Source organism: Crinia signifera, chromosome 9, assembly GCF_055691185.1.
Source record: "Crinia signifera chromosome 9, ASM5569118v1, whole genome shotgun sequence".
Lineage (NCBI taxonomy): Eukaryota > Metazoa > Chordata > Amphibia > Anura > Myobatrachidae > Crinia > Crinia signifera.
In genome coordinates this window covers 37,145,020-37,172,574 of record NC_139225.1, presented here as the reverse complement: position 1 = coordinate 37,172,574, position 27,555 = coordinate 37,145,020, and the positions used below count along the sequence as shown (strand labels likewise).

Genomic DNA, 27,555 nt, shown 5'->3' with positions numbered 1-27,555 from the left:
CGAGAACTTTACCAAAAAAAAACAGTAAACACAGTTCTCCATTTTGGCATTATATACACTTTCGGTGAACTACGGCGAACTATGCAAAAAAAAACATAGAAATACAACAGCGAATAGCGGTAACTATGAAACGGCGAATTGGCCTGCATTCGCTGTCCGCTTTCGGCAAATTTCATTGTTCGGAGAAACAATTGGCCGTTATGCTAAAATACAGCCCTGTTCGTGAATCAAGAGCATTGAATACTGCCCACAGTCTGACCCTGCAGATTGCAGGACAAATAAATTATCGTAGAATGTATGTAATAAAAACTGCAAATGTGTAGATAAACGACTAAGTATTCATATCACACCAATACATTATGCCCCAAATGTTTCTGTACAAGACACCAGGTACCAAGCTTGGTTGCATAAAAATCATCAACACCATCGCCAAGAAAAATGAAAAGAACAAAAAAGAACTACAGCTCCCGTGATCCACCATGCTGGCCTCCGGCTAAGGCTGCGCTGTCATTACCCACTCGCGCCCTTTGCTGGCACAAGATGGTCATTGCAGTTTAAATCCCCCAGGAGCTGCTCGCTGGATGCGCTTGAGCTGGCAGTCTGGGGAAGCGCTAGGAGCAGATCCAGAGCAGGAGGAGAAGCAGGACCGGCGACATCTCAGGGGTCCTGCACATCCCGCTACGACAGTCACCGGGGATAAGGTCTTGTACTCAGACTGACACAGCCAGGAGGCAGCCTGCAAGATGGGCAACCGAGGAATGGAAGAGCTGATTCCGCTGGTAAACAGCCTCCAGGATGCCTTCTCAGCCATCGGACAGAATGCCAACCTAGACCTGCCCCAGATCGCTGTCGTTGGGGGGCAGAGCGCTGGGAAGAGCTCTGTCCTGGAGAATTTTGTCGGCAGGTAAGCACAGGCACCGATGGCGTGCCCATTCATTACAGCCTGGATTATGGTAGGAGATTTCCATAGAGCAGGACTATTGTGTCCTATAGAGGTCCCTGGTACCATGTCTGCAGCCACACCGTCTATAAGCTGCCCTTTAGCAGAACACTGAATAATGCATAGCTGCAGAAAGTGACACCCTCGGCATTATTCACCTTAGTGACAGAGAGCAGGATTATGGTGCTTTCCTATATATATAAACACATTTTATTGTCCTGCTCATCATTCCTGGCAGTCGTTTTGCTATTGTGTCGTAAACATGCCGATTATAATTGAAAGCATCATAATATATATTTTATCTAAGGGGTTAATGTGGTGTGCAGAATGGATGGGGGGGTTAGAGAAAAATGGAGGAGGTCCTGAGGAATACAGTACAACATGTCACTCCTGCAATGGAGGAGAAGGGAGGGGGCGATAACCAAACCAATGTCATCTGTTTACAGTGCTTGCATGTTGCATCTCCTGCATTCAGTCTCCTCTATACCATTGTAATTATGCATACAGAATATACAGGGGTATTCGGGAGGGGGGGGGGGGGGGGGGGGTTTGGTGTCACAGAGCTATTGCAGGGATAAAGAAATCTGAACTGAATACTTACCCAGTGTATACCAGAAATTCTACATCCTGTATAAATGTGTGTGTGTGTGTGTGTATATATGTGTGTATATATATATATATATATACATATACACACACACAATCCATATACTCGCTGCCATCCATGCTATATTTGGAGGTTCCGCATTATTACACGCGTTATGTTTGTGACTGGTATATGACCACTGTGTCATGTGTGCGGAGCAATAGGTGCTAACAGACATTAGGATGTGCCTTCAAGGTGACACACGGATGTGCAGGCTCCATTCCTTTCCATTTTGTGCCATGCACACACATATTCCTGGATGGCAATGGATGATGCCACATTCGCCAGCAAGCGTTGCCTGGTTTTATGACCGTATGTGTTGCAGCCAATGTAGCATAAACATTCCTACTATACATTCAGTACAACCAGGCTCGCACAAGGATGGAGGATGCAATCCCTGGGTGTATCTTGCTTTGCAGAGGGTGTAGCAGAGCACTGATGGGTTAAATGGGATTACACACTGGGAAGGTACAAGCTCTGGGGATCTGACAGCGCAGGGCTGATAGCAGCTGGTGCCTTCACAGTATTTCTGTGTCACAGATTGTGCGTGGAAGTGTGTGTGTGTGATGTGTCTATTACCACACCATGTGTGTCCTGGGAGGGAAGACATCATAAGTGTTTCATCTATCTATCTATCTATCTATCTATCTATCTATCTATCTATCTATCTATCTATCTATCTATCTTATTTACATTTCACTATGCAAGAACAGGTCTGTGCTGTGTGCTGTGCTGGGCACGCGTCTCAGGGACATGTGTCAGTGTGTGTGTGTGTGTGTGTGTGTGTGTGTAAGTAGTGATAACACTGAATTGTGTCATAGTGCAGCAGGATACACTGCTCACAGATCAGTACAATGGTTGGTCCAAAATATCTCTTCCAGGAAGCCACTATGCCAGGATGTCTGTAGATAGAGGGGACTCTGGGGACCCTGCCGTGCAAGACCATGTTTTATGGCTCCGTCCCTTAAAAAATGAGAAGCTTAACCATTACATGAGTGAGTACCCTACAAATACAAGTGCGCATTAGCAGACCATGGGGCATATGTACTAAGGCGTGGAGACAGGTAAAGTTATACCTGTTGGGAGCCTCCAGAAACTCAAGTGGCGCTCATGGCCCCCCAGGTAAGGTAGGCATGTCTCCCGGGAATGGCCGCACCCCTCCCGCACCTCCCCATAGCCGCCATTTAATGTGGGTGGTCCGGGGAGGCCGTTCTGGGCAGTGATTAGCAAGGATGGGGCCACAATGATGCAATCATGCGTCTATGTCCCCGTACCCCCCTGATTGGGACAGCCAGGTAAGTATGGATAAAGTACCAGCCAATCAGCTCCTAAATGCCATGTATCAGGAAGGGTTTAAAAAAGGACAGTTGGAGCTGATTGGTTAATTACTTTCCAAGGCTTAGGACAAATGTAGGGGCAGCGTGGATGATGTAATGGTTAGCATTACTGCCTCACAGCGCTGAGGTCATTGGTTCGATTCCCACCATGGCCCTAACTGTGTGGAGTTTGTATATTCTCCCCCTGCATGCGTGGGTTTCCTCCCACAAACCAAAAATGGTAGGCTAGTTTACTCCCAACAAATTAACCCTAGAATGTCTGTGTGTGCGTGTATATGTGGTGGGGAATATAGATTGTAAGCTCCACTGGGGCAGTGACTGATGTGAATGTTCAAATATTCTCTGTAAAGCGCTGCAGAATATGTGTGCGCCATATAAGAAACTGTTAATAAATAAATAACTGTCCATCATGAGGGTCGATCCTATTTTTTGTGTTGAATTTGCTGATTAGAATTATCATGGTAATTTTAACCGCCGCGGAAATGGCAACTTGCACCCATTGCAAATAATAGGATCGACCCCATGGTGTCCACTATGGTCTTATGAAGAAGTGACTTGGATGTCTCATCTGTCCATAGTATCACAGTAGTCTTATGGTTTATTTAAAAAAAGTGACGACATGTTACGCAGCTTCTTCTCGTAGGGGATCATAATACAAACAAAATATGTTCAATAATATGAAACAGAAGTGACATATGGTCCTACCGTGTCAGATCGCAGTCTAATGGTGTGTACACACAGCAGATACTGCCGTGAGATGCGAGTCTCGACGCGATCAGATCGTATTGGGACTCGCATCGCACGGCATGGAAGGAGGGGCACAATTTACACTATACAGTGCAGGTCTGCACTATATAGTCTTGCCTGCCCTCTCTATCTGGCTGCCGATACGCGCTCACACGGTCCTAAAAAAGCATGCGATTTGGCTTCCGATGTTCCCTATATCGGGAACATCGGAAGCCAAATCTTACCGTCTGTACACACTATAAGAGGTGTAGGAAACCGGTCATAAGGTGGCAGAGTAACAATTGTAGTAACAAACTGGTGTATGGTATCTGTACATACAGGTGACGGGCGATGGGGATCCCGGTGGTCTACCATGTCCATGTCTACCTTAAGCGTGTGTTGACCTTCTGGCAGTGTTGACCTATGGTATGTCAACCATTTTCAGGTGACAACCTAGTCACTGTCGACCTTAAGTGGTCGACCTAGACATTGTCTACCCACTATACTGTAAACACTATTACGTGTAGGCGTTTCTTTCTTTGATGAAATACATCTTCTTACTAATAGTACAGGTTACGTGGCCGAGTCTCTAGAAGCCAGATTTACTAACACGAGATTCCGCTCAGCTGATGTGTGGGTCCGCGTGTCTGCCCATCATTAGTATAGCTGTGCCAGCGAGCTGACAGCAACAGGCTTCCCTTCCCCATATGCACTACCGCTATGGTAAAGCGGATCAATGCTGTATAGTTCCTCCATGTTCTAGTCGACCACCGTTGAACCCGTCTAGTTAGATAGCTTAAATATATTGACTATCTTTAGGCGTCTAACTAGACGGGTTACAATAAGCGTGGTCGACCATAACATGGTCTATAGACATCGTAGATCTGTAGACCGGATATATGACAAAGTCATTGTGGGGTAAATGTATGAAGCTTGGAGAAGTGGTATCATTAAAGGACGTTATGTGCAGGGTGATAATGCTCCAGCCAATCAACTCCTACCTGTCAATTTACATATTGGAGCTGATTGGCTGGTGCATTATCACTATTCTTATTAAGGGACGTTCAGGTGCAATTGCTCCCGTGCCCATTATTGTAAAGTACAGATCTTTGCGCAAGCGCAGGACCTGCTCTGCAAGTGCTTGAATGGGTCCTGTGGTATACTACACGGGCCAGCATCAGACTGTCATTGAAAATCTGATGCCATTTCAGGGGCGGGGTATCGGAGGCGTGTCACTGTCATTAAGGGAGCAGGAAGAGGCAAATGATCTCCATTGTAGGACAGTGATTTCCTGACACAAGCATTAGGTCGACACTGGGAAGGTCAACAGTTAAACAATCGACATGCGTTTTTCACAGGTTTTTTTTACCCGAATGTCGACATGAGCACCATCTACGTGTACCGCATCCCCTCGCATGGCTCGCTGCACTCACTATGATTCGGGCACACTTATTCTCCCGCCAGGCCGTATTGGATTGTAGGGTATTAAATACCGCCTGTCGGCACATGTTGGCTAAAAATGGGAAAAACTCATGTCGACCTTCCGACTGTCAACCTTTCCATTGTCGACCTAATGCTTGTGTCAACCTTCCGACCCTGTCGACCTTGGCCATGTCGTCCTATTTCAGGTGTCTACCTAAACCCTGTTGACCTTCAGTGGTTGACCTAATGCGTGTTGGCCTTCATCAGGTAACAAGCTCATGAAATGCAGGGGTCTCCCTGACATTCCATATAGGCTGCCAAGTCACCTTGATTTTGATGGGCTTTTAACTAGTTGTGTATAGCTTTTCTTGATGCATATCTTGCACCTAGCTGCAGTGGAAGGACCCACCTTCCATAAATATAATAATTTCCACATGCAAAACATCCATGGGGCTAAGTCAGAGATACAGATGTAGCAAAGCGCATCATTGCTGCGCCAATTGTCACATGCAACTCCTATTGGTGCGATGCTATCGCCATGCTCCTGTTTAGCGCATCAAACATGCATGATTGGCCGGATCGCCGCAACGATGAGCGCAGCTACATCTATATCATTGGTTTGTGTACTTCTAAGATGGTCACTTAACTGCACATGTGTAAATCAGTCCCGTCAGAGGCGGAACTACCGTTGGTGCAGCAGATCCAGTGCACTCGGGCCCCTGTGGACTAAGGGGCCCACTGCTGCCCCTGACACCCTCTTCCTGTCACCTACTGTTTTTCCCTGTCACCCATTGCCGTGTTGCATATTGTGAACTTGGGTTGGGAACCTGGAGTAATAAGACAGAAAGTGGAAGTCTTCTTGACAGAGACAATATAATAGCAGTTCGTAATAATAATTATTTCTGCTCAGTATTCACTGCTGAAAAAAGAGGGGAAGAGGCCACAGTTAAGTTGCAAGTATAGTTAGAAAAATTAGGGAAAAACAAGTACATATACAGAGGAAAGTCCTAGCAGAACTCTCCAAACTGAAAGTGGATTAATCAATGGGGCCAGATGGGATACATCCAAGGATACTAAAAGAGCTTAAAGGGGAGCTGGTAAAACCATTAACAGAATTATTCAACCAGTCTCTAGCTACTGGAGGACTGAAAAACGGTGACTGTAGTCCCATTGCACAAAAGTGGAAGCAAGGAAGAGGTAAGCAACTATCGACCAGTGAGCCTTACATCAGTAGTAGGGAAATTAATGGAAACACTCTTACAACAAACAGTTGTAGAATATCTCAAAACCAGCAATTTACAGGATCTTAAACAGCATGGGTTACTGGGGGAAGATCGTGTCAAACAAATATTGACTTTTTTGACTGGGTGACTAAAGTAATAGATCAAGATGGGGCTGCAGATGTAACTTATCTAGACTTTAGTAAGGCTGTTGACACTGTCCCACATCGCAGACTGATAAATAAACTTGAAAGCTTGGGATTGGATTCTAAGATGGTTGAAAGGATTTTATCTTGGTTGCAGGACAGAAAACAGAGAGTTGTAATAACTGTAAATGGAGTGCAGTCACAAGAGGGAAAGGGTTACAAGTGGAGTACCCCAGGGATCTGTACTTGCACCAGTGCTTTTGAATATCTTTATTGGTGCAAATGGAATAGAGGGTAAAATGTGCCTTTTTGCAGATGACACAAAGGTATGCAACAGGATAGAAACACCAGGAGGGGTAAAACAAATGATTGCTGATCTAGGTCAGTGGTAGCCAACGTCAGTCCTCGAGAGCTACCAACAGTTCACATTTTCCAGCCCACCTAGCAGGTGCACAGGTGCACTCATTACTGACTAACACATTTTAAAAGATCCACAGGTGGAGCTAATTACTTCACTTGTGATTCAGTGAGGAAATCTGGTAAACATTAACTGTTGGTAGCTCTCGAGGACTGGAGTTGGCTACCCCAGATCGAGGTAGATTAGAGGAATGGTCAAGAGAATGGCAACTACAGTTTAATGCCAAAAAATGCAAAATCATGCACTTGGGTCTCAAAAATCCAAAGACTAAATATAGTATAAATAGCACTATAATGGAAACTACTGAGGAAGAGAGGGATCTAGGTTTCACTATTTCAGGTGACTTAAAGGCAGGTAGGCAATGTAACAAAGCAATGAAGAAGGCAAGTCAGAGGCTTGGTTGCATAGGGAGAGGTATCAGCAGTAGAAAGAAATAAGTAATAATGCCAATGTAATAGTCATTGGTACGGCCTCATCTAGGAGGTTATTCTGATCGGAGCGGCCAAACGTGCGTACGTTCACTATTAACGTACGCTAGCCGTACGCGGCCGTTAGGGTTAGGTCCACCCACAAATCAGCCGCTTACGTACGGGCAGAAATACCGTAGAAGGGGAGTGGCGTACAAATGAGCGTACGGCAACGTACGCGGACGGCCCAGCCCTTGCACTCCGACAACAGGCGTACAACTGAGCGTACGGCGCCGTTTACGGACGTCTTTCGTCCGTCTCCCCACCGACTTCTTGCGGAGATCTGAGCGTACGCCAGTTTGCACGGACGGGTCCCTATTGTTTTCAATGGAAAACACAGCTTATGTCACCGCTCGTGAGAGTGAGCGTACGTCCGTGTACGCTGCCATACTCTTCACATATATGGACCTGCAAATCTTGCCTTTCAACTATAATTATGAAAATTAATTAATTGATTGAATTAATTAATGTGCAAAATAGTGGGCATGGGCTTAAAACATTGCTGAAACATCCTTTGTAGGTGTTAGATGTGGTTTATGTTATTGTATCATAAATACAAAACCTATGTTTGTATTAGAGTGAACACGTTGACACATGTCGACTTGTGTAGATTGAGTGTGCTACTGTGTAAAGTCTATGAAAGCACGTAGTGAATGTGTATAACTGTTTATCAAATACCTACCTTAGCATATATAAGCAGGTCTTAAAAAGATTCTTACCTTAAATTAAACCAACCTTTAAATGTAGAGAAGTATAGAAAGATAAGCTTCCAATGTGTTAGAGTGCTGTGTGTGGCTTGCAGGTAGTGAAATCATGGTTTGGACTTAATAGACTGCAGCATTGCTTATTACATTCAGGTGTATGTGTTTGGTAGTAATCAGCGTAAATTAGCTCACGCTGGCATGCGGTATCTGTAGGGGTGGTTTGAGATGGCGGTTGGCAGCCGCCTGTTTGGTGTCCGAAATGAACGGTGCTTTAGTCGATCGTGCGGTAGTAGCACCGCTCATTTTTGGTGCACACCCCCGTGTACGCCCATATTTACGCCCATTTTCCCTCATTATTTCGGCCGCTCCCCTCATCACGCCCCTATGCCGCCCCCAATGCCCGTACACTCGCGTACAGGTTTTTTCGCACGTAGAGACCCGTCCGTAAGCGTTGTGGAGTGGTCGCGCCTGCGCATTAGCGAATTTACGCATGCGCAGATCATGAAAAACCCCGGGACGTACGCGTACGGCCCGGCCGCTCCAACCAGAATAAGGCCCCTAGAGTACTGTGTATAGTTCTGGAGACCATATCCCCAGAAGGATATAAATACATTAGAGACTGTACAAAGAAGGGCAACTAAAATGGTGCATGGCCTACATCACAAAACGTACCAGGAAAGACTAAAAGATCTTAATATGTATAGTTTAGAAGGGAAAGGGGGGACATGATAGAAACTTTCAAATCTATCAAGGATTTTAACAAGGTACAGGTGGGAGACATTCTTCACAGGAAGAGAAGCAACAGAACACGAGGGCATGCACTGACACTAGGGGGAGGAAGATTCAGGGGAAATGTGAGGAGGTATTACTTCTCAGAGGTGGTAGAGTCAAATACAGTAGAGCAATTTAAACATGCTTGAGATAGACATATTGATATCCTTACAAAGAAATTAGGATCAAATATGGTTTCAGGTAATATGTTTTAAAAAAGGGGCAGACTAGATGAGCCAAGTGGTTCTTATCTGCCGTCAAATTCTCTGTTTCTATATTACAAGTTCCGCCACTGGGTCCTGCATTAGCAGAAGCAGTGTCCACTGACACTCTCAGAAAATGTCTAACATCAGGAGCATGTTGTCACATATAAATACAGTACAGAGGATCAGGTATGCATACCCTCCAACATATGAAGGGTAAAAATCGGTACACATGCGAGAAGGGGGCGTGGCCACGGGTAAAGTGGGCGTGGTCATACCCCCTTTTCAAATATGTACTGAGAATTTTTTGCCTCCCACCCTCCACATCCACACAGCAACCCAAAGGCGCTGTGTTTAATTGTAGTCCCGATAATTTAAAATGAAATGAACAACTCACTGAGAGGCTGCGCGGCCCGGCCGCTCCAGAATCCCCTCATGTCAAGGCTGCTTTGTGTGTGTGGCGCCCACAAATTCAAAAAGCGCATACGCCAGGGGCATCTGAGATGGCACAGTGGACAGCCCCAGAGTGACAGAGCTGCGGTTCCGTGGGCCGCGTGACGCCATGACGCGGCGCACGCTGCACAGATTGCAATGCACCCCTGGGAACGGGTGCATTGGCTTAGATTTCAGCTTTACACCAGCCGGGGCCCATTCAAGACTATGCATCACCAGAGTCTGAGGACCTGAGGAATGGCCAGAAAACAGTACAATTGGTACTTTTTTTTTTTAGCCGGTACAGACCGATAAAAAACGGTACTGTACCGGCTTATTCGGTACAGTTGGAGGGTATGGGTATGTGGTCATTTGGTCGACATTGTCTAGGTCGACCACTATTGGTGACATCCTCTGTATCATACCGCACAGTCCCTGTCAATGGCCGCTCCCCACAGGTGTATTTTCCCGCCTTTTTCCATGTGTCATTGTTTGCATGTGTCTGTGGATGTTTGTCAAGCGCGTTTCTTCTCAATATATCCTTCTCAGAGTGGAAAAAGCCATTCATGTTTTCTTACAAAAAAATACCATTATGAAATAAAGGCACAGAAGTTCCATAGGAAATATCCACATTACCATGAAACTCTTATAGTAACTTATATTCCACTTATCTCCGAATCTATTGTTACTGTACGTTGAAAGTGGCTGTGCTTTTCTCTGTCATCGATGAGTGAATTCAGTCATGCTCACGGGGAGATGTAACCTTGGAGATAGATAAAGTGGAGAGCAATAAGGTTCTTTAGAATGTAAGCTCTCATAAGCAGGGCCCTCTTTCCTCATGGGCTTTTTCTTCTCTAAGGTGCATACTAGTCGACTAATTAAAATATCGCTCAGAATGTCCCTTTTCAGCAATATCTTAAAAAAAAGGTCTAGTGTGCATGTTCAATATCGTTAACAAAGTTGTCTTCCGCATATGAAAACCCCCCCAACCCATGCACTAAAGCTTACCTCTGCGTTCCAGTCTTCTTTTCAATGGCATTCGCCTCTTCACTTATACTCTATCATTCTTCTTCAGAAGCGGGATCCCCGCACTTCCACATTCTTCCCCTTAGCGTGATCCCCGCACTTCCACATTCTTCCCCTTAGCGTCGCTAGCACTGCTTCTCATTGGACAATATCGACTTCTTGCCTTTTCGTTATGCTCAAAGATGCGCCGCATATCCTTTCAGGCACATAACACTCGCCACCTCCAGCTGGCTATTTTCATTGTTGAGGTCAGTGATAAAAGCCAATAAGGGGGGATTTAATATGGGAGAGATTTTAATGGATGTCAGAATCTGGGCCAGCACATGTTTTTGGAGTAGGGAGGTGGGCAGGGAGGTTTGTGGCACCAGCTTATAGGGGGTAAAATGGGGTGAGAAGGGAGGTGAGGCACCACTTTATAAAGGGAGAAGGAGGTGTGAGGCCCCAGCATATAGGAGGTAGAAGGGATGAGAAAGGTGTAAGGAACTTCTTGGCATAGGCATGCGGTTGCTATTGACGTTCTACTGCACATGACTGGAAAAAAATCACAGTGGGCACATGCACAGTAGCCTCCCACTACGGATCCACCTGACAAGGCAAGGGGTGTGCCTTACCGCACAGACAATGCGGAAGCACAACTCTAAGTGCATACTGCGGAATTCATTTCCATAATGCCACAAAAACCATGCGGTAAAAAGACAAAATGAAAAGATTATCCCTACGAATGTAAGTGCATCCCGCCCTGAGTTTGAAAAACGACAGATACTGTAGGAGCTGATCTTGTGTCAGTGTCGACACGTCAGCCCCCAATTAGTGTGCCACGTCCGTTCGCATGGTTTGTTTTCCTCCCCATGATTCTGGACATTTTACCATTCCCAACCGGAGACCACATGGTTGTTATTAAAAAGTCAGTAAAAGAAGAGTTTGAGGAAAAACCAATGACCTGTTCATGTGTCAACCTTTTCCATGTTGATATTTTGCTTGTGTTGTCGTTTTGTCAATGTCAATCTTGTGCATGTCGACTTATGGTGTTGACCTTTTGATTGTTGACATAGACATTATCCATCAGCCACCCGGATACCCTATAAACTGATAGTTGAGCTGTTTGGTCCGTACCTTATCTCTCTTCAATGTTTGATACCCCTCAGTATTGTTTTGTGTATCTGTCTGATGTTTTTACTCCCCCCCCCCCCATTGTAACCTACGATGCACGCTTGTAGGTTTGAGAAATAGGTAAAGGTAGTGGTGGATTCAGGGGAGGGGGGGGGGACCAAGGCACATGCCTCCCTGTCGTCTTTTAATGGATCCGCCTCTAGGTACAGGTATCTACCACAACTGCTGAAGTTCTGGTGGCCAGGTTACTTGCACCCCGATCCAGGGCCGGATTTGCCACTAGGCTCGTGAGGCATTAAGGGAGGCCTAATGAGAGTAACCAGGCCCACACCGACTCTGGCAGGCCGCAGCCGTTTGTGTCACTGTCTGCCCACCCCAGCGGCAGCCCTGAAAGAGGGAGTCACAGTGACGATACTGCGCTGTGGACCGGCTGGGCTGATGGAAAGTCTGTGTCAGTCGAGGCAGAGCCGAGCCTAGGTAGGTGACGTGGACATGCAGTGCACTGTGTGCGCGCGCAGCTTCCTGGAGCCGGGTGTGCTGTGCCTGTGTGCACTGCCAGGAAGATGTGAGTGGATGCGTCCCCATGCATCGGAGTACCACTATTCCACCAACGATCGGGAGACAGATGAGTTCAAGACACAATACATCCACTACACCACCAACGGAAGGTCCACACAAGAAAAAGGGTAGCCTGGGGGAGGCCAAAATTTTTGTGCCTAGGGGCGACTTAACACCTAAATCCGCCCTTGACCTGATCCATTAAGTAGTTGGAATGGACTAGACTTCTAATATTCTCAGGAATCCATACCCTCTTCTTAGCAGCCTTGCTTCCACCCCTTGGGGGGAGGACCCTGAAAAGGTGTCAACTATCCATTACTATTGGCAACACCAAGAGAGGCTGCTGAGCAGTTGACAGCATGTCAGTTTTGCCAATGTATATTGTGTGTTATTGCAATGTGCGGGCTACGTAGAGTTGTGTGTACATCATACTTTCCTACCCTCCTGGAATGGCCAGGAGGGTCCCGAAAATCAAGTTCCCCCGGCCTCCTGGAAGGGTGGGCAAGCCTTCTGCATTTGACGCCCCCTGGTCCCACCGCATTAGCTCACCTCTTCTGGTCAAATGCCGGCATTCGCGGCTCTTCGGGGAGGGCTAAAATGGTGCAAATCGCATCATTTAGTACCACCTCCCTATAAGAGCAGCGAATCGCAGTATTTAACAAAATGGGGGCTGGGCTTAATGGGGCAGGCTTAATGATGGCAAGTCCCACCCCCGGAAATAGCTGCTGAGAGTCTCCTCTGCATGCTTCTCCTGGAGAGAATACCATCAAAGTAGGCAAGTGTGGTGTACGTGAAACCAAGCATACGAATAGTAGGCAGTGTGGTCACATGGGTGTGTCCTACTCTCCGTGAAAGGATGCATTTTAAAAGCTGTGCCATTATGACAGGAGCTGATTGGCTGGTACCTTATTGCTCTCTAAATTATCTCTTTCTGGGATTTGATAAGTCTCCCCTTTCTATCTTAACTAAAATGGATGCCTTATTTTTACTCGCTGTTCTTTTCATCTTCTTCCATCGTCATCTTTCACATTCAGCTCTTTTTCTCCCACTTTTAGATGCAGCACCCGCAATGTGACATTTATCTGTAATGACAGTCTCGCAGCCCTCTCTCTACTCTGCTGAGTTGTTTCCATGGGAACGGATGATTTTTACACCCCCATCAGTTTCTGAGAAGTAAATGAGAGTCCTTAGGACCCAGCCGAACCCTGTTATTGGCTGCAAGGCAGTCATGTCGGATACATGGGATCTTTCCCAAACGGGGGTTGGTGGTAGAAGCAAATCCTCCTCCCTTGGTTATGCAAAGCATTATTTTCACCCTAATCCTTTTGCATTACAAAGGATGCATTCCTGTAACATATGATGCCCAGGAATATATATATATATATATATATATATATATATATTATTAACAACAGCAGATAATTGGAGGGATGTTCTAGCTCGAAATGCAGTACAAACCCTGTTATCGGGCATTTTCGTATGCTTTAAAACTGGCCTGCCGGGTTATCGCTGCGCGGGTAATCACCACCAAACGCTTTGGTCGACCCAATGCATGTTGACCTTCTTAGTATCAACTTAATGATCATATACCCGTCGGAAATGGATGAAAAATGCCCAAATCACACTAGTGTATGGGCACCTTCATGAAGAGCAGAACAAGAGATTGTTCTGTCATTCATTCCATCAGGTGACCTGTAGCAGCAATCTACTATAGTTTTGGCCGAAGGGAAATCGCCCTTTTCACATGATTTTATCATCACTTTAATGTATAACAAAGGATTTTAGAGGAGCGTTTGCAGGAGTACTTACATTTGCATATTTGAAGTAAGCAGATCGCATTTCCCATACTTGTAATGGGAAATGTGATCTGCCCAAATGTTCTAACCCTAAAATGGAAAATAATATCAGAGGGAGCTTAGAGTTATGTCGGCTTCCTGCTCTACCCTTCCTACATGCTGACAGGCCGAGCAGAGGCCGGAGTCGGCTTCTGTCGTCAGCCTGTGTTGTCAGAATAGACCACAGGATGACCACAGAGAAAAGAAATAGTATAAAATAAATATAACTGTGATGTGGTCAGATGAGTTGCCATTCAGGACTTTCACTGCACCTCAACTGACCACACAGATCAGCTGCCCCAGTCACAGAGAAGGATTTGAAACACCCGTTCAGACGCAGCACTGCTAAGCCAAAACCGATGTTACCACTTCCTGCTTCACTTTGATAATAGGCGAAGCAGGAGCGATACAGAATCGGCAGCATTTGCTGGGATCGCTTTTCGTATGCAGGACTACATACGATATATCGCATGTGATCCAGGCCCCATTACTGATGGGGTTGAAGACTAAACCTTACTGATTATCACGGGCTGTTCCTACACACATCATAAATTAAAATGCCAAGTAAAATGGCAATAAATACAGAAGGTCTAATAATTTGGAGCCTGATTCAGACCTGTTTACTTACACATCCTCTCGCATGCGGATGCACAGATGAAAAATCATTCGATAGTTGCTCACCAGCGAATGATTTTTCCTTCGTTCGTGGATAAAACTAAGTCTATACTTACTTTTATCCGGAACGGTGATGGCCGAAAAGCTGGTGGACGTTAACATCATGTGACATCTGCTACCCGCCCCAGCAGTCATCGCCACGCCTACCTCTGCAGGGGGACACCCACCGTTTAATGGGCGTTTACCTGCTTCCTTCCCCTCGCTGTCTCCTGCCCGACGTATGAAACCCGCCGAAGCCGTTCACTCCTGGGATTTACACATGCGCATAATTGCACATGCGCCAACCCCGGCCATCAGGGACAAATCCGGTCTGAATCGGCCCCTTGGTGAGGCCATACCCGCCCAATTATGAAAAAATCAACACAATAAACTGAATAAGCCACCAAATGGGACATATTGCTTTGCCCAAAAGTGCTGTATCTAATAACTGTCCCGTGTTATGTCAAGCATCATTCAGAACTTCAACCATGTGCACCCTGGCCACTCATACTTCCTCACATGCCCTGGATGGTATTATATTGATATAAGACTCATTTGATTAATATCCTCACATCAGGGCTGGATAAATAAGATGCTCTCAGACTGTCTCTTGTCTGAATCATTAGGTCCCCCACCGCTTGCTGTAATGTGTTATCTGCTGCTGCTGTGGCAACCACACAGGTAGTGATGTGGCTTCATATAGAGCAGAGAAGCGGTGATAGGGTCTCTGCTGGATAATAAAGGTGATTGATGCACGTGTTAGGCAGGATAAGAACCAACTAAATAAGGCAAAGCATATAGCTTCTGTCTCACACAATCAATGGCATATATTCAATGCCGTGGGCGAGCGGTGACTGCGAGCAGGACTTTTTGCTCGCAGTCACCGCTCACCCTGTCAGTATTCAACTGACCCCCCTCATCCGCAAATTCCCCCTTGCTCCGTTTTTTGAGCGAGGGAGAATTGGCGTATGTGCCTCCAAAAGCTGCGAGAGCCGAGGCTAATTACAGCGAGTTTGCTGCACTAGCCTCGGCTCTCGCAGTTTAGGGGAATCCTCGCAGTTCTGTGACTGCGAGGATTCCCCCGGAACGTTGCATAGTGCGAGCGGCTGGTGCGGGGGTTAGACTGCGAGGATCACTGGTTTTCTGTGATCCTCGCAGTTTAACCCCCTCGCCGGCCGCTCGCACCGGCATTGAATACATGCCATTAGGTCAACAATGGGAAGGTCCACAGTCAAAAAGGTCCACATTATGTCGAAATTCGGGACAAAAAAATGTGAAAAACTCATGTTGACCCTTTAACTGTCGACCTAATGCTTGTGACCTTCCGACCCTGTCAGCCTTAGCCACATCAACCTATTTGTGTCGACCTGAGCCGTGTCAACCTTCATAGTGTTGACCCTATGACCCCAATATTGTCACAGATGTTGGGATGTGAGTAACGTTGGTGGTAATAGTATGAACCGCGCCATTAGCTAAGCGCAGCTTGCTTTGGTGTTATTTACAGAAATCTAAAGCAATGACTGATTGGGGTTCAGCGAGAATGACCTGGAACACACACACACACCGCACGCAAAGTGTATCCTCCTTCAGAGCGACAGTACTGTGTGTTCTGCTCTTTACACAGTGAGTTTCCGTTTCCACGTAGAGCTTCTAAAAATAAGGATTACAAATAATGACTTGTAAAGTAGTAATGGGGTGAAAGATATTGTGATGGTATGAGGAGGAAGTGGGGAAGGCCCTGATTGAACAGAAAGATGATTTGTGATTACATTATTGTAGGACAGATTATTGGGAGATTAATGGGGCCTACACATGGGGAGATTTCAGATCATTTTCTAAGTGATCTCACTAGAGCGTTTAGAAAATGCCCCTACATCGCTCCATGTTTGAGGGCCATAGCGATAGCGGTACACGGCTATGGCCTGGCAATTAATATCCAGCCATACTGGGTAAATCTAGTTAGATCGCCGGTCAAGGCCAGTGTTCTCACCGGAGAACCCTGGCCCACACAGCACTGACACACCGGCCCTGGGCCCTGCTAAGAGATCAGCATTTTTGTTTTGATTCCACCAATACATTGTGGACCTTATTCTGGTTCACACGCAACACTGTGAAATTCGCAGCGTTACGTGTGGATTAAACGCCCCTCGCACAGCCGCCCGCCCCCCCCCCTCTCTCATTGAGTTCCCCGCATGGCTGCGAATGGATGTTTTGCATAAACCTCCATTCACAGCCTTGGGTGCAGGGAACAAATAATTTGATGGTCGCTGACCATCGAATGATGTGGAAGGTACATGCAAAACTAAGACACTGTCTGGTGTCTTAGCTTTGCGTGTTCCCTGTATGGAAAGAGGGCGGACGGCTGACTTCCGGTGATGTCAGCTGCCCGCCCACGGCATCCGCGTCTCTGCTTAATTTCCATGAGAACACCCAGCATTCGCCGTGCCCGCTCGCACCCAGCGTATGCACAGGAATTTGCACGTGCAGAAGGAAAACAGCGGATGTGAATGCGCGGGGGAGCGAATTAATCAAATGAAGGCCCCGTGTCTCCGATATCAGGCAAAATTCTCAAACTATCTGGCAGTTTAAAATATTGGGAGATCAGAATCAACTTTATTGGCCATGTACACTTGTGTATAGCTGTGCAATAACCAGTTAGGTACAGTTAAACAGTGACAGATATACAAACACATACAGGTATATGCTAGAAGTCCGTGCCCATTACTTCTATTGCACCTCCAGCAAGGGGTGTGATTTGCAGGCTGAAATCAGCCCCACCTCGCACATAACAGGTTGGAGCTTTATGGGGAAGCAAGTACTTTTGTGCAAATTCAAACCTCAATAAACTGGGGTTGTCCATTGAGTTAAAAGGAGTCTTAATCATTCGTAAAAGGTTGGTTCTTGTGAACAAGATTATATTGCTATATGCTATGGATAAAAGGCGCCACTTGTGCTATTTACGTATAAAAAACAATAATATTCCCTTTGGTTATATAGGGTGTCTGCCACTCTTTAAATAAAAGTAAGGGTATGTTACTCAAAAATGAAATTAAAAGTAATGTATAAAGATATCGGCGACTAATTATTGTAAAAGAGCTAGAATCTATATAAATATATAAAAAGCTGGTTTATAAATATAAAAAAATTTTTTTATTAGATGACAAATTCGATATAAAAGAGAAACAAGTAAACAATGATCGCTAAAAGAAAAAACAATTTTTTTAAAAAAACTTTTTGGTATAAAAAATTTTCTTAGTAAAAAGACAGGATTCTAAAATAAAATAGAGAAAGGTGCTTATCTTTGGAGTAGGAAGGATTGCCCAACGCGTTTCGTCTTATGTGACTTCTTCCCCTTTAAAAAAAAAAATTGTTTTTTTCTTTTAGCGATCATTGTTTACTTGTTTCTCTTTTATATCGAATTTGTCATCTAATAAAAAAAAATTTTATATTTATAAACCAGCTTTTTATATATTTATATAGATTCTAGCTCTTTTACAATAATTAGTCGCCGATATCTTTATACATTACTTTTAAGATTATATTGCTGTTGTCATACTAGACAACTTTAAGTAGGGTAGAATGCGTCTCATACCTCTATGTTATGAAATGTTCTGAAACTTGGTCAGCTAACTGTATAGTGTTAATAAAGCACATAATAAGGCACAGGAACATGTAGCTGTATAGTAATATATCGACAGGGGCGTAACTATAGCACCGCAGCCACCGCGGGGGGGGGGGGGCGCTGTGCATGTGGGGGCGCCGGGGGCAGCGGTGCTATAGTTAACCCCCCAATCCCCCGCAGACTTACCTATCGCGCTGGTCCCGGCGGCTCCGTTCTTCTGCTGAGGACCACCACAAAATGGCCGCCCCCATATAGCACACAGTTCTCTGAAACTGTCTGCTGTATGGGAGCGGCCATTTTCTGGTGGTCCTCAGCAGAAGAACGGAGCCGCCGGGACCAGCGCGATAGGTAAGGCTGTGGGAGATTGAGGGGGGTTTGCATGGGCGGCGGCGGGGCAGGGGGGGGTAGGGGTGCTTAGCGGGGCGCCCCCCCCCTAACGGCGGGGGGGCGCCCAAAACGTAGCTACGCCACTGTATATTGAACTACACTGACATCTGCTTAACCATGAATACTAAACCTCAGTGAAGAAAATATAATTTTGCCAATATTTGGCTTATAAAACATAGCTCGTGCTGAAATCTGGTTTTGAAAGAGAGACTTCGAAGGGTCTACCGTAATTATAAAGAATAAAAATATTTTAAAAAAATTGAAATTGTTGTTTTGGGCCTGATTCGAACAGGTAGACACCGGCCCGCTATAGTGAAATCCCACCTTTTGTAATTGACATGCATGTGCGAATAGATGTGTGCGGTGAAAATGTCCCAAAACATTTGTAAGATGCTCCCCATCAAATGATTTATCTACTGGTCAGCGCTCGTCACAAGCGACTGTCATGTTAGCCAGCGACTTACATGGCAGCTGCGATGGAATCAGCCTGATCAAGGCCGGAGCTGATGTCACACACTCTCCCATAAAATGCTTGGCCACGCCTGTGTTTCTCTTGGCACTCCCACTAAACGGCCGGTTAACACCCCCAGACGCCGGCTTCCGGTCACCTTACAGACGGCTAGCGAAGGAAAAAAGTAGCAGGATTTCCTCGCTAGCCTGCATCGCACATGCACATTGTGGTGCATATTCATGCGCAGTACATCAATAATCGCCGCTGTGCGAATTCGCACAGCAGCAATCAGATCTGAATCAGGCCCTTTGTTCTTACCGAGCACTCCCATAGAATTCCATTGAATTGTACTAAGAGATATCAGTCAGGACCACAGCAGGCAACTGATGCAAATATAAGCGTAGACGCGTCGGCAAGTGTGTGTACAGGCCCATGCAGTCATATCTGCCTGTATCGTCAATTACTGCATGTTCACCAGCTGGGCGGATGATGTCAATGAACATTAACAATATTGTTCAGTGTGTGTCCTATATCGTTCATCCAGGAGCATCACCAATATTGTTAATGATATCGTCAGTGCTGCTGATCACATAGGGGGAAATTTACTAATATGAAAAACCTAAAAATTCGAAATAGTATTTTTACTACGACTGCATACGGCTGTTTCAGCCGTATGCAAAGTCGTGTTCCGGAGGGGAATTTACAAAGCAGTCATATACGACTGCTTTGTAACCCTCCAATGTCGTATTAATTCGTATTAGCTGGCCGTATATACGGCCGCTAATACGAATTAGTGTAGGCAGTCTGCACGGATCAGTCAGATCCGTGCAGGCTGCAAGGTGTTCCCCGATGTCGTCTTGATCCGACGTAGTCCTGGTCTTCTGGCATCTTCTGTAACATGCTGGCGACTCCAGCAGCTCCCACGCATCGGACTGTGAGAGGCGCAGAGATGTTTCATCTTCCGCGCCTCTCCACTGAATGATTCTATTGACGGCTAGGCGGCCAATCAGGAGCCGACTTACTCAGCTCCTGATTAGCCGCCTAGCGGCCAATAGAATCATTCTATGAAGAGGCGCGTAAGATGAAGGATCTCTGCGCCTCTGACAGTCCGATGCGGGGAGCTGATGGAGTCGTCGGCAGGTCACAGAAGGTGACGGGAGACCAGGACTACGTCGGATAAAGACTACAGATCTTCACAGGAGGACCTGGGTGAGTTGGATTTCCTTCCACAGGTCCCCCATGGATTTCTTCGGACCCGGATTGGACGCTGACAGACGCCGCCAACATGGACATCGACATGGAGCCGAATGCCGACATGGATCTGGACCAGGACAAGGCACCGGACCAATACCCAGGGACCCTACCTACGGGTTCAAGATAGGTAAGTATCAGTATGTGTGGGCTTTGGATGTATTAAAGTTTTATTTTATTGTGTGTCAGTGTGTGTTTATTTCACTATTTTTTTTACTGTGGAAGTACAAGTGCCAGCGGGCCATTTAATGCCCCGCATGCAAAGAAAAGTTACACAGGTATCACTTAGCTTGCGCTGGTTCAAGCATACATCAATCCAGAGGTATATATGTCTCCCGGATGAAAAATGAAGAAAAAAGATATATAGTGAAGTATTTAATCACAACATCTAAAAACATCCATTAAAAACATCGATACAAAATAAAATTCATCACATCAAATATGACAGTGGTTAGGATGGCTTTCTAGTGAGATTACCAGAGAGGGTGTGAACTGGTGTGAAAACACAGTTCATGTAGAGCATATGATCTGCAGAATACCCCGGGTGATAACTGCTTCTCCTTGCTCCAGATGTAAAGTGCCCGTGCTCTGTGCAAAATCAGCTGGGTCTGCCGTCCGTCCACTGCCTCATCAACCAACGCGTTTCAACCCGTTACAGGGGTCTTTTTCAAGGTCCAGATGATGTACATCTGATGTGACATACTCCTGGCTTTAAATAGCATCCATATTCCCGCGTCGCGCTGCCGCACACAGCTGAATCCTATACACAGTTTGACTACATTGTCCATGATTCCTTGCGGTGCGGCAGCCGGGCGTCGCGTCATTTCCGGTTTGTAGTCCTATGTGATACTCCTGGGACTACCTCTCCCAGTGTCCATTGCCTGCTGTGATGTCACTTCCGGAGTAGCGTCTTTGCTGTTTACAGAATCATTTTGTAAACAGTGCTTTCATGCTATTTTTGTCTGTAACAATAAAATTCACTTTAAAATCATGCATATAATCTGGAATAACGATGGTCTATGATACAGATTCATCACAGTATAAAACACATCATGCAGAATACAGTTTTAAAGTGACAGTGCTCCATTAAAGTGACAGTGCTCAGATCATTCACAAGAACCATTTCACCTCAAAATCTGCATTAAGGCCTCCTGGTTGTAAGGTGTTAAGTTCGTAAATGGTTCTCATTTCTTCTTTGGCTAGTTGTTTTGCTAGGTCTCGCCTTCGCCAATGACCTTTGACCCATTTAATTCCACAGAATTTTTTGATCCCTGCTGTGGACTTATTATGGACTTTAGAAAAATGATCTGATAGTGCATGTGTATTTGTGCCCTTGTGTATATTTCGCACATGTTCCCCGATCCTAGTTTTTAAAGCTCGTGATGTGCGGCCTATATACACAAGGTTGCACGTGCACTCGATAGCATATATAACACTAGTTGTGTTACACGTAATAAAGTTTACAATTTTCACTGTATTTCCATTAACATTTATTTCGGTAGTTTTTGGCCCCTCCCCCTTAATGTTTCTGCATCCCACACATTGGCCGCACCTATGAAACCCTTGTGTTTTAATCCTAGTGGTGAGCATTTTTGGAGGCAATGCACTACTCACTAGTCTGTTCTGTAAATTGGATGCTTTTCTGTATATACATTTAGGGCGGGGGGGGTAAAAGGTTCCCTATAATAGGGTCCTTTTTTAAAACTTCCCAATGTTTCTTCAATGATGCTTCGATTTTCTTATACTGGCAATTGTAAGTGGTAATAAAAGACCATTCGAAGCCACTTTTTGTTTTTTTCTCTTTTTGTTTTTCTTCTAAAAGATCATTTCTTGACATAGCAGATACCATATCATTAGTGGCGTCTACTGTGTTTTTACAATACCCTGAGGCTACAAATTTGTTAGTCATCTCTTTAGCTTGTTCTGAATATAATTTCATTTAATGCCCCGCAGGCTGGGACATGTGGTTCTCCAAGTCCCAGCTTGCGGGGGAGGCTTGCTGGGACTCATAGTTCCACAGTTAAAAACAATAGTTTTTAATTCTTTTTTTTTTTACACTCAATCAGCCCGGTGGCCACCGGGGACAGCACCAGGCTTCAGCCTGGTCAGGTAAGTCCTGGAGGGGGGACCCCTATTGGGGGGGTCCCCACTCCCCCAGGGCCCCTGGCCAGGCTGACTGGTCAGTAGGGTGATGTTTTGGCCACGGGAACTTATATAATAAGTAGAGACAGGATTATATGCATTTGCATATTTGCAGATTTTGCCCATTCTCACTGGTTATTGCATATTTTACCAAAAATCTAGTGATGGTGCATATTTTAGGCCCCGTCCTCTTCCCACCCACGCGTTACAGTACTGCATTGCCCTGCTGCTGCTGGCCAGGTAGTGGTAGAGTGTGCAGGCTGGGGCAATGCACAGTGTTGCGAACCTTGGATGTACGCTATGTCTGACACTGCTCTAGGCTGCCAATCCATGTTGGCATGAATCCACCACCAGTACAACTGTTATTTACTGGTCTCTTGTTTTTATGTGAGGGCCAGTGTATTTTATCTTTGTTAGCTTTTTGAACCAGTGTGATTGTTTTTTTTTTTTTCTGTGGGGGCCAGTATGTTTTACCCTGTGGGAGTCTTATAGTGTGCTTTGGCAATTTTAAAATCTTGATGGGTTTGAAAAAGGATGAAATCCCTGAAGTAGATGGTAAAGCCGGACCACCTGGTGGAGCATGTGAAAACATTATCTTCGCTCAACAAATCAATTCAGGTTGAGTATTACTTGGGAATAGGGACACTCCCCTCCCAATAAAGGATTACCCCCTCCTGAGTATACCCCAGAGCTGGGGTATACGCAGCCTAGCAAACAGCGTAATGTTGGAAATGTAAATTTTCCAAATCAAAAATGCAATAAATCACCCAGGAGAAAAATTATATTTTTAAAACATTATTTTCATTTCCTAATCCGTGGCACATCAATCAAAAAAAATCCTCATTAAGTAGCCTATTTTCGCAAAACAGGCAGTGTTAGCACATAGGTCTGCAAACTTATCACATAATCTATGTGTCTGCAATTTTTTTGTTTGTTTTTTGCATCCGTTAAATATTTGGAGCTAATTGAATTGTCCTTTGCCTGTAAATCAGAAAACATTATACAGGTCGAGGCTCTCGTATCTGTGGATCTCTTATCCAAAATATTCCAAAAACCGTGGTTTTTTTTTTTTCAATATTTTGGGGGGGGTTTTTGTCGTCCCCCCCCCCTCCCTTTTTTTTTCATACTTACCAAGTCCTCCGATGTCCACGGTTGCCTTCGGGATCTTCTTTAGTGGTCCCATGAGTGCATTGCGCAGATGCACAGGTGACGCCACTGGCGTGCCCACAAACCCTCGCAATGCACTCCTGGGACCACTGAAGAGGATCCTGAAGGCCTACGTGGATGCCGGGGGACACTGTAGGACCAGGGGACCAGGTAAGTATTAAAAATATATATATATTCCAAAAACCGTAAATATCCCTTATCCAAAATTCTCGTGGTCCTGAGCATTTCGGATAAGGGATACTTGACCTGTATCTGTGTTTTTTTGCAAATTGACCTTCGGTAGATAGATAGTAGATAAATGTTATTAATATGCATTTGTATCAAAATCGGCATGCAGCAAATGTTTTGGGAATCAAGGATATCTTGTGAAAAGTTTTATGTTGATTTGCTTCACTGAGCTTAAAATCACCCAAAAAAAATTAATAATTTTTTTTTTTCGGCAAATGAACCTATAGTAGATTTATTTATTTTACTAACATTTCTTTATATAATCCCAGCATATATCTTAACCTTTTAGGTGTTCAAAGACATCCTATGAAAGTTTTTAAATTAGTTTGCCTATTGCAGATTATTTTACGATATCAGTTTGTACATAACAAAAAAAAAGTCATACCTTTTGCAGATTATTAATAATTAATGAATTAATAATAATTAGAGACAGGATTATATGCAACATAAAAAGCTTGAAATATGCATGCAAATATGCATGAAAAATACTTAAAATATGCATGAAAAGTGTTAAAATATGCTACATTAAACAATAAAAAAAGTAATTTTTAACTTATTTATTTAAAAATCAGCATAAAATTAATTGCAAATAAACCTCAAAAATAGGCCCACAGCATCTGCAAATGTCTAGCGCTATACACAGGATTATTTTCTTCCTGGCTGCTACAGCAGATTGCAGCGTCCAAAGCTCTTCTTGCATCAACTACATGGACCCTCATCTCCAGCGCTGATGGATCAAATGTCAGCATAGCGTGTGAGGGCGGCGCAGTGGAAGGCTTCCTCCCTGCGCCGCATACTCACTGTGACACGGCATTTCCTCCGCAACGCTTGATGTCACAACCCTTCCGCCCACCTCCTCTGCTGCAGAAGTCTGTTCCTTGGTGTAAAGTCCCAGGCCAGGAGCAGGCATAGGTTCAGGAGCTTCGTAATGGCATCCGCCCCGACTGACTTTTAGCAACATGGATTGGCAGCCTAGAGCAGTGTCAGACATATTGTACATCCAAGGTTCCCCACACTGCGCACATATTGCCCCAGCCTGCACACTCTACCACTACCTGGCCAGCAGCAGCAGGGCAAAGCAGTGCTGTGACTCGCGGGTGGAAAGGGGGCAGGGCCTAAAATATGCACCATCACTAGATTTTCGGTAAAATATGCAATAACCAGTGAGAATGGGCAAAATATGCAAATGCATATGCAAATATGCAAATGCATATAATCCTGTCTCTAATAATAATAATTCTTATTATTATTTTATTATCATGTGTCTATATAATGCCATTATACTTCAATGGTTTAAAGAGTTGGGTTCTAAAACCTGGTGCAACTCATCGCATTGATGCCTAAAATCTAAAAGGGCACTGCTTTTGGTGGAAAAATGCAGCAAGTAAAAACATTTCCCATTTAAATTTCAAGCATAAACACAATCAGAAGTGCCAGGTTTTTACAACCTAATGTATGGAAATAAAGCCCTACACTTTTGCAATGTAAATGTTGAAATTCCAAAATATTTTAAATGTTTAATATTTAGTGGCAACAAAACTCGACTCTGGTGGGACTCGAACCCACAACCTTTGAATGGCTACATTATGCTAGAAGTCCAATGCGCTATCCATTGCGCCACAGAGCCAACTCCTAAGCTTGGCTCGTTACCAACCCTATGTACAAAGTCTAAATGTTTCGAAACACTCAGAAAACTTTTTTATTATTTGTTAGCTCAAAAAATAATTGTTAGAAAGAATTCTATTGAAGATTCTATCCGATTCTTATTATTTATTTAGCACCTTCTAGAAGATAATAGAATTTATTTGCTATGGGCAACATCCCATCTACAATAGAACTCCCATCTTAGTAAATGTTTGAGCTATGAATATTTTTGTCTTAAATCTTTTATTTCTGACACAGCATTTTTAAATTATTTCTGTTAATTTAAAAAAAAAGGCATTTACTAGAAATTTTTAATCATTTTGGACAAGCTCCAATTCCTTTTTAATGTTTTCATTTAATTCAATGTAGATATAGATATTCCATTGAATAGTTGCTTTAAAATGAATGGGAAATTTCAAAGTGAAGATTTTTTTTTTTTTTTTTTAACCAAGTCTCTTGGCTGTAAACGCTCACGTACTATATATATATATATATATATATATATATATATATATATATATATATATATATATATATATATATATATATATATATAATTGTTAATATTTTTTATGGTACTTGTGTATTATGACGGCGCCTGATTTTTATCTAAATCGTATACGATATCGCACACGATTTAGCGGCCGATTTGATCCGCAATGCGATTTTGCGGCCGATTTTCCGCCATTTCCTGCCAATTTGCATGCTATTCCATCCTTGCACACCCCCACTATCCAAGTCAGCCCGAAGCGTGGCGAGCGGACGCGGTACGTGTCCTCCCGACCTGTTCATACCCCCACTATCCACGTCGGCGTGGAGTTAAATTTATAAAGTGTGGCGAGCGCAGCGAGCCACCAAGCCCGAAGCATAGCGAGTGGACGCGGAAAACGATCCCGAAGCATGGCGAGCGCAATGAGCCCCACGAGGATTGCTTAACGTGTATTCCGCGTCCCCCTCGTGGGGCTCGCTGCGCTCGCCATGCTTCGGGTTCGTTTTCTGCGTCCGCTCGCCACGCTGCGGCTCTTTATAAAATCAACTCTACGCTGACGTGGATAGTGGGGGTATGAACAGGTCAGGAGGACGCTCTGGGCTAACTTGGGGTACTTGTTTCCTAGCACGGCGCCCATCGCATACCATGGCATACCGTATGGGATGGTATGCGATGCAATATTCGGGTAAATGACCCGGAATGTACAATTAAATATCGCATAGCATTGCATGCCAGCAAATGGCATGCAATGCAATTTTTAATTGTACAACCACCCTGATGGTTGCTTACAATATTAAATGCACCCCCATTGTCAACGCCACCCCCACTATCAACGCCCACCTGAAGCGTAGCGAGCGCAGCGGCGGTACGCGTCCTCCGACCTTTTCATACCCCCACTATCCACGTCGGCGTGGAGTTGATTTTAGGTAGTGTGGCGAGCGCAGGGAGCCCGTAGCGTGGTGAGGGGACGCTTCGGGCTCGTTGGCTCGCTGCGCTCGCCACACTGTCTACAATCAAATCCACGCCGACGTGGATAGTGGGGTATGAAAAGGTCGGAGGACGCGTACCGCCGCCCCTCGCCATGCTTCGGGTTGGCGTTGATAGTGGGGGTGGCGTTGACAATGGGGGTGCATTTAACATTGTAAGCACCCATCAGGGTGCTTTTACAATTATAAATCTCTTCGCTTGCCGCTATATTGCATGCGATGTGATGCACTGCGATGGAAATCGGGGGCGCCGTGCTAGGAAACAAGTACCTAACTTGGATAGTGGGGGTGTGCAAGGATGGAATAGCATGCAAATCGGCAGGAAATTGCGGAAAATCGGCAGAAAATCGCCCGCTAAATCGCATCCGATTTTGGCATGCGATTTGCGGCCGATTTTGTGGGCGCCGTGATAATACACAAGTACTTTTTATTATTATTATTTATATATGGTTAAGAAGCAGGTGGTTTCAAAAGCACGAATGTCTACAGTTAATATTAAATAGACCTATCCAGGTCGAAATGAGAACTTTATGTCCACAGATAGGACCGCAGCTCCTCTATGAGATGGTCCC

General features: G+C 44.9%; 1 protein-coding gene and 1 non-coding gene across 12 annotated transcripts in view; one reads left to right on the top strand and one right to left on the bottom strand.

Moving 5' to 3' along the window:
- Positions 1-540: 540 nt before the first annotated feature.
- Positions 541-27,555, top strand: part of DNM1 (dynamin 1) — a 110,160-nt gene continuing 83,145 nt past the window's right edge. For 8 of the 11 annotated variants that reach the window (XR_014460643.1, XR_014460639.1, XR_014460638.1 and 5 more), the window contains exon 1: positions 542-904. Coding sequence is in view for 2 of the 11 variants with exons in the window: in XM_083158828.1 (XP_083014954.1) it covers positions 744-904 (161 nt within the window). In the remaining 9 variants the exon portion in view is untranslated. Of the gene's footprint in view, positions 905-27,555 lie in introns of all 11 variants that reach the window. The other 3 variants (XR_014460640.1, XR_014460637.1, XR_014460644.1) reach the window with 1 other exon arrangement.
- On the bottom strand, positions 25,405-25,490 carry TRNAR-UCU (transfer RNA arginine (anticodon UCU)). Its single transcript is given in 2 exon segments — positions 25,405-25,440; positions 25,454-25,490. It is a non-coding gene; the product is annotated as a tRNA-Arg (tRNA).